Here is a 7,541-nt window from a genome sequence, read left to right on the forward strand (position 1 = left end):
GCCCCTTCGCTGTGCTCCAGGCTGTGCACAGCCACGATGGCCGCTGGCGTTGGGTGGCAGTGGGGTCACGGCCGGCCAGAGTCCCATCGTGTGCCAGGATTTACAAACCTGCTCTGTCAGGGAGTGCCCACCCCGCTCCCCGGCCCTCCCTGACSCTCCTGTCCCCCGTGTCCCCAGCTGGCGCGCCCCATGGCCATGGTGCCCAACATCCCCGGCATTCCCGGGCCCCCCATCAACAGCGGCGGCTCCRTCTCACCCTCGGGGCTCCCCGTGCACTCCGAAGCCAAAATGGTGAGTGCTGGCAGGGGAAYGGGGCCACGGGACCCTCAGCACCTCCTGGCTGGGGCTCCCCCTCCCCAAAAAGCCGAGCTGTGTCCCCCTGAGTCCCCTGAGCTGTCCCTGTCCCCGCAGAGGCTCAAGGCCAGCCTGGCAGCGTCCTCGGCCCTGAACGGCGGCAGCGTGGCCAGCTCGGCCAGCAGCATGGTGACCACACGGCCRGAGCAGAGCCAGGCCCTGGGCCAGCACCCCGACGCCCCTTCCCCAGCTCAGCCCCAGGTCTGCACTGCCCGGGGGGCTGGGGGCTGGGGGCTTCCTGTGTCCTCCTGTCCCCTGAGCCTGTCACCCCTGTCCCCCTGTCTCCATGTCCCCCTGTGTTCCCCATCCCCTGAGCCTGTCCCCCCTGTCCTCTGAGCCTGTCCCCCCCATCCCCTGATCCTGTCCCCCCTGTCCTCTGAGCCTGTCCCCCCCATCCCCTGATCCTGTCCCCTGTCCCCTGTCCCTGTCCAGGTGTCCCCTGAGCCTGTCCCACTGTCCCCTGTCCCCGTTCAGGTGTCCCCAGCCCAGCCCACCCCCAGCACGGGCGGGCGCCGCAAGCGGGCAGCGGACGAGGACCCGGACGAGCGGCGGCAGCGATTCCTGGAGCGGAACCGCGCGGCCGCCTCGCGCTGCCGGCAGAAACGCAAACTCTGGGTGTCCTCCCTGGAGAAAAAGGCCGAGGAGCTGACGAGCCAGAACATCCAGCTGAGTGTGAGTGTCACTGGGGTGACTGTGAGTGTCCCTGGGGTAACTGTGAGTGTCCCTGTGCTGAGTGTCCCTGTGCTGAGTGTCCCTGGGGCCGAGCTGTGACCCCAGCAGAGTTTGGGGATCTCTCCGGGCTCACAGGCACTCACAGAGCTCTGATGTCCCCCTGTCCTGGTGGAGCTGTGATCCCGGCAGTGTTTGGGGACCTCTCCTCTCTCTCAGAGCTCTGATGTCCCCCTGTCCTGGTGGAGCTGTGACCCCGGTGGTGTTTGGGGACCTCTCCTCTCTCTCAGAGCTCTGCTGTCCCCCCTGCCTGGCCTGGCCTGGCTGGACACTGTCCCTGTCCCACAGGTTCACTCGGGCTGTCCCTGGCACAGCTGGCACTGCCAGGCCAGCTCTGGACCAGCTCAGTGACCACAGGCAGTGACCGGGAAGCGCTGCTGCCCCTTCCCCAAATCCCCCAGCCCCAGGAGCTTCGCTGGAGGTTCCCGAGCTGGGGCCACCCCAAATCAAACCCARATCTGGAAGTTTCCGGGCAGGGCCCGTGGGTGCAGGGGCTGCTGTGGGTGACAGCCATGCCTGTTTGTCCCCCAGAACGAGGTGACACTGCTGAGGAACGAGGTGGCCCAGCTGAAGCAGCTGCTGCTGGCCCACAAGGACTGTCCTGTCACGGCCCTGCAGAAGAAGAGCCAGGGCTACCTGGGTGAGTGACAGCCCCTGGGGACACCAGGCCCTGTCCCCTCCCGGTCACCGGACACCCAGGGACAGGGTGGGAGGGACCCCATAACCCCCAAACATCCCTGAGGGCATTTCTGCCCCTCTGCTGTCGGGGAGGGTCCCCTAAAGTGTCCCTTTGCCCTTCTGGGGACACCTCGGCAGCGAGGGCAGCCCCAGGGCAGGGGGTTTGTGTCCCTCTGTCCCTCTGGGTGTATGTGGGACACGGATCCATCTCCCCCTGGAGTCCCTCCCTGCTCCGGGCCTCCAGCTCAGCCCTTGGGGACCCCTGTGCACCCCAAAATTGGCTGCTGCAAAGCCAAGGGGAGTCAGGAAAGGCCAGACCCTCTAAATGACATGTGGGGGGCTCCTTCTCTGCAATTCCCATCGAGCTGGCTCGGGTTGGGAGTAGAAAAAAAAACCACCTCGTTTTTATCTTCTTTCCTTCATTTATTTTGTTTTAATGCTGCCGATTTCATTATAACCCAGCCRGGAGCCAGACACGATCTGGGTCCTCCCGTCCTCCCCCAGTGCCGGTTCCAGGCTGTGCCGAGGCTTTGGGAGGACGCTGGAGTCCTCTAGTGTTCCCTGGAAAAACGGGAGCAGAGCAGGAATCGAGAGGAGAGAAAGGGAGGGGAGGCAGCAAAAACCTGGGGAGGAACAGAAAAAAAAAACAAACTAAAACAAAATTAAAATGGGGTGTCCTTGGGGTCTGTCCCCATGTCCCTTCTGCGGGTCTGTGCACCTCTGTCCTCCTGGCTGTCCCCACGGGCTCATCCCAAAATCCCAAATTGTCCTCTGGGGCAGGAGCTCTGAGCCCCGGGGGTTGTTTTGGGGAGAAATTCCCGATTCTGGAAGCCACAAAGGGAGGAAAGGCTCTGTCTGTGTTTGCCCGGTCCCCTCAGGGCGCTTCCAATTTCCAGAAAAACACAGCGAGGAAAGGGTTAATGGGCTCAGGCTGATTTTGGTATTTCAGAACAAAGCAGGGGATTTTTATAAAAAACACCCCAAAAAAAGCCCAGCTCTGCTGAGGGTCCTGTTCCATATCCCCCCGGGAAGGGGCTGCTCCATCCCAGGGCTCCGTAACCCGAGGGGATGTTAATTAATTGCTGGTTAATTAATTCCTGGTAAGGAGTGAAGGGCTGGGATGAAGGTTATGCTGGTGCTGCCCTCCTCGGGAAGTTTTGCTGCTTCCTGCTCTGAATTCGAGAGGATTCCACGGGATGGGGCCGGCCAGACCCCGGGGTGGGGTGTCCCTATCTCCCAAATCCTAATGAGCTCTGCCAGAGGGGGCGGGGGCAGTCAGGATTCCAAATTCCATAGGATTGGTTCCTCTCTGCTCCAGGCTGGAAAGGTGAGTGTCCAGCACGGTCCTGGAGTGACCCTGATCCCGCTGTGGGTCAGCACCAATCTCACCCCAAAGCAGGAGCATTCCCACCCCAAACCAGGAGCATTCTCACCCCAAACCTGTGCCTTCTGCTGCCGCTCCATCCCCGATCCCATTCCCCGATCCCATTCCCCCCAATCCCATCCCTAACTCTCTCCTCTCCCATTCCCCGGTCCCATTCCCCCTCAATCCCATCCCTAATGCTCTCCTCTCCGTTTCCCCGATCCCATTCCCCCCAGTCTCATCCCTAACGCTCTCCTCTCCCATTCCCCTATCCCATCCCCCGATCCCATTCCCCAATCCCGTCCCTAACTCTCTCCTCTCCCATCCCCCGATCCCATTCCCCAATCCCGTCCCTAACTCTCTCCTCTCCCATTCCCCGATCCCATTCCCCAGTCCCATTCTAACTCTCTCCTCTCCGTTTCCCCGCTCAGAGAGCCCGAAGCCGAGCCCGGAGCCCGCGGGCTCCCCCGCTCCCGTCATCCAGCACCGCAACGGGCTCCGTGCTCGCTCGGCCGCCGAGGCCGCGGCCACCTCGGCGCTGGCGCAGCTGGCCGGACAAAGGACAGAGCTGGCCGTGCCCGTGGCCTCGCCCGTCATCGTGGCCCCCCAGGCGCAGTCTGCCGGCAGATGATGGCCCCGGGGCCCGGAGCAACCGCCCCGCCGCGGCCACGCACGGACTGACCCCGGCCCCAGCCCCGCCGGGAGCTTTTCTCTTTGTTTTTTTGGGTTTTTTGTTTTTTGAGTTAAGGGCAGCTCTGGCGCTTTCCCAGTGCACAGCCCGCGGAGCTGCCCCGGAGCGCCCGGCGCATCCCGGGATCCGTGTGGGAACACTAAAGCTCCGTGCGGGGGCGGCCCCGGCGCTGTCCCCGCTCCGGGCTCGGGGGAGGTGACACTCGGAGCTGTGGCCGTGCTGCGGTGACACTCGGAGCTGTGGCCGTGCTCTGTCACCTCTCCGGGCTCGGGGATGGTGACACTCGGAGCTGTGGCCGTGCTCTGTCCCCGCTCCAGGCTCGGGGACGGTGACACTCGGAGCTGTGGCCCTGTTCTGTCCCCGCTCCGGGCTCGGCCCCGCTGCCGCTCCCTGAACGTTTGCACCTTCGCCAGGAGCCCCCGGAGCTCTGAGCTCCTCCCTCCCCGAGTTCAGCGGCGCATTTCGGACGCGATGGGAAGTGGGACCGCTCTGACTTTGTGCCCTGGTGGCTGCGGGGACAAAGGGACAGCGTGGGGCTGGGAGGGGGGGGACGGGAGTGTCCCTGGGGGCTGCGGGGAATGCGCTGGGAGCCGGGAACGGGTGCAGGGATGCAGTGACCATGTGAGCCCCCAGACCCCGCAGCCCCTCCCCGGGATCTCCCCCCGCTCTCGGGACCTCGATGACCTTAATAACGGTGGCCTTAAATCGTGGGATTGTTGCTGTCGGGTGGGAGGGAGCCGGGAATGCGGGAGGGAGCCGGGAATGACCTGGACCGGGCTCTGCCGCCCTCCCGGTGATGTTGGGGCGGAGGATTCCCGGAGCTCCCGGTTCCCGGGGCGGGCTCGGTTCCCATTCCCACAGCGGGAAGGGGAAGGGGTCGGGTCCCGTGTCCTGCCCGGTGGATGCGGGGCACTCCCCCGTCCGTGTGCGGCCATCGGTTCTCCCACGGTGCCGCACTCGGAACGGGAAGCGCTGCTGCGTTCTTGGGGTTCGGAAGGAATTTGGTCCCGGTCCGTGGAGCTGCCCCAGCCCCCCCAGTCCCTCCTCAGCCAAGCCCTCCCCCCTCAGGTCGCACTTCGCCACTTTGGAGCCAGGTTCAGGTTGGTTCGTCCGGGTGATTCCCTTTGGCTGCTCCGCGCTCCGAAGGTTCCAGGGACAGCAAAACCCAAAGCAGAGGCTGGGCAGGAGGCTGGGATCCCCAAAACTCCCGAGATTGGGGTTTTTCCGGCGATGGGAGCCGGCTTCTCCCCTTCCCTCCTTTGCAGCTCCTCCTCAACTGGGATCAGGATCGGGATTGGGATCGGGATCGGGATTGGGATCGGGATTGGGATTGGGATCGGGATCGGGATCGGGATCGGGGTCAGGGTGGGTTTGTGTTGCTGCTCCTGCATTCCCTTTTTTCCTCCGCTCATCCCAACTCCTCCGTGCTCGGGGTCACATCCAGCATTGGGAATCTCCTGTTGGGATCCCATACACCCCCCAAACCCCCTTTTCCTCCCTTAAAGCACAGTCCGGGGGTTCCCAGGCGTTCCCAGCACTCCTTATCCCGACCCAGGGTGTGTTTGTGCTGCAGGCCGGTGCCGGAGGGGCTCAGGTGAGGCACAGGGAGGGCTCAGGCCCGGTTTTGGGGGGTTCAGGATCCGGGGAGGGTTTGCAGGAGGTGCAGACCCTGCAGGAAATCCCAGCTCTCCGGGAAAGGTCATCGGGATGAGGAAAGGAAGGAGGAATCGAGCTCTGGGCCGGTTCCCCCATGGCTGCAGGGTCTGGGGGGAGCCGGGAGAGCCGGGAATGAGCGGAGGATGGAAAATCCGGGATTGAAGGGAGCGGCTCCTCCGGTCCCTGGTCCACCCTCGGGGTCTGAAGGTTCCTGGTTTTTGTGTGATGGGATTTTCCTGCCTCTCCGCTCCTCCTGGAATCCTTGTGGTCCCTCAGGATGGGGGTGCAGGAGCAGCTTTCCTCCCCGTCCCTCGGTGCCCTAAAGCTCCCCGTTCCCACATCTCCCATCGCCTGTGCCTTGAAAATCCTACAAATCCGGGAAAAGATGGTGGGGAAGCCCCAAACGTGGGCAGGGTCGGCAGGGACTGAGCCAAATGCAGGTTCGTTTGTCCCGGTGTCGGTGTTGGAGCTCCCCGTGCCCGTTCCRGGTGTGTTTAACCCCACTCCGTGACCACTTCTGGGGCAAAAAGCCCCGATTTCTGCTCCGTGGCGATTTCTCCTGCTTTTCCCCCGGGGGTGGCAGCCCCTGGCCCCGCTCGGCAGCGCCGGGCACCTGCACTTTGCTCTGCCAGCCCTGGGTTCCTCCCCCGAGCCTTTCCCTGCGCCCTTCCCAATCCCATCCCTGCCGGGAAATCCTGAAATCGAGGGACAAACACCGGGATTCCTCCCGGGAGCCCTGTGGGGCTGAAAGGGCCCCTTTAGGGCCGAGAGGGGAATCACAGAGAGCGGGACCGGCAGGTGGGATTTGGGGTTTATGGATTTTAGCAGAACGGTGACATCGAATAGGAACAGTCCCGGGGAGCCCCGCGATAGGGGAGCTCCTGCTCCTTCCCTCCTCTTCCTCTCCCTTCAGCCTCCAAATCCCTCAGGACTGAGCGGGAATGGTCGGTGCCGCCTCTCCCCCCCAGAAATTGTGTTTTATGCGGAATTTTACGGCTCAGGTGGGAAATGTGTCACTTTGGGACTCACAGACCCGTTCCTGCTCCGTTCASCCCGGTCCCGTGCACGCGGGGACCCCCAAAATGAGCCCGGGAGGGGCCGGAGGGCGGCGGGAGGAGGGTCCCGGGCGCGCCCCCCACCCCGCAGCCGCTTTGTGCCCCGAGCTTTGACGATCAATAATGGAAGAAGCCAAACGCAGCYCCCCGTGCCCGTGCCCGTGCCGTGCCCCCCGTCCCCGTGGCCGCCTATACACCCCCATGTATCCGTGATCGGCCGGACCCCAACCCCGCGGCCCCGAGGGACCCCCGCCCGCCCGGGCTCCTGTGAGCGGGTCCTCACAGCCCCCGCGGGGGCCCGGGGCCGCGGGGGGAGCGGGGGCCGTGTCCCAGCGTCCCCCAGCCCTCGGCCGTGTCATACCAAACATGTAACGTGCCTTTTATTTATGCTGCAAATATAACATTAAAATGTTACCCAGGAGCCGCTGGTGCTGCCCTTTGCTTTGGGGAGGGGCTGGGGGAGGTCACCCCCGGGGTCACTTTGTCCCACGGACACCCCTGGGTGTCCCCGGGGGTTCACGGTGTGGGTGGCACTGGGCGGAGGGAGGGTGGCACCGTCTGGACTCGGGACTGTCACCCCTCCCGGGTGGCACAGCGGGTGAGCTGCTTGTGGGGACACCGCGGTGGCACGGGGCACCCTCGGGTGTTTTTTTTTGGAGCGATTTCGGCAGTTTTGGGGTCGGGGGCCCCGCCGTCGGGGCCGCACGAGCGCGGAGCGGCCACCGGGTGGCGACAGCGAAACGCGGCCCGGCGGGGAGGGGTCGCGGGATCAGGGGGGTCCCGGGAGGGACCGGGAAGGGTCCCGGTGTCAGGGGGGTCCCGGGAAGGGTCCCGGTGTCAAGGGGGTCCCGGTTTGGGGAAGCCCCGGTGCAGGCCGGGGGTCCCGGGGCCGGGCCGGGGGTGTCGTTCCGCAGCCCCGGTGGTGCCGGTTGCGAGTCCCGGGCGGGGCGGGGGATGCGGGGCCTGCCCGCCCGTCCATCCGTCCGTCCGTCCCCGGGGGCGGCTGTCGCGGCTG

At 64.9% G+C, this 7,541-nt stretch overlaps 1 protein-coding gene across 1 annotated transcript; it reads left to right on the forward strand.

Moving 5' to 3' along the window:
• Positions 1-147: 147 nt before the first annotated feature.
• On the forward strand, positions 148-3,823 carry LOC130587626 (cyclic AMP-dependent transcription factor ATF-7-like). The gene is made up of 5 exons (XM_057388601.1): positions 148-291; positions 412-555; positions 829-1,026; positions 1,615-1,723; positions 3,556-3,823. Exons 1-5 carry the CDS (start codon positions 190-192, stop codon positions 3,753-3,755), a joined length of 753 nt encoding a protein of 250 aa, XP_057244584.1. The 5' UTR covers positions 148-189; the 3' UTR covers positions 3,756-3,823.
• The last annotated feature ends 3,718 nt before the right edge of the window (positions 3,824-7,541 follow it).

The sequence above is a fragment of the Malurus melanocephalus genome, unplaced genomic scaffold (assembly GCF_030028575.1).
Source record: "Malurus melanocephalus ecotype Western Australia unplaced genomic scaffold, MMel_1.1 scaffold_2161, whole genome shotgun sequence".
NCBI classification, from domain to species: Eukaryota; Metazoa; Chordata; class Aves; order Passeriformes; family Maluridae; genus Malurus; species Malurus melanocephalus.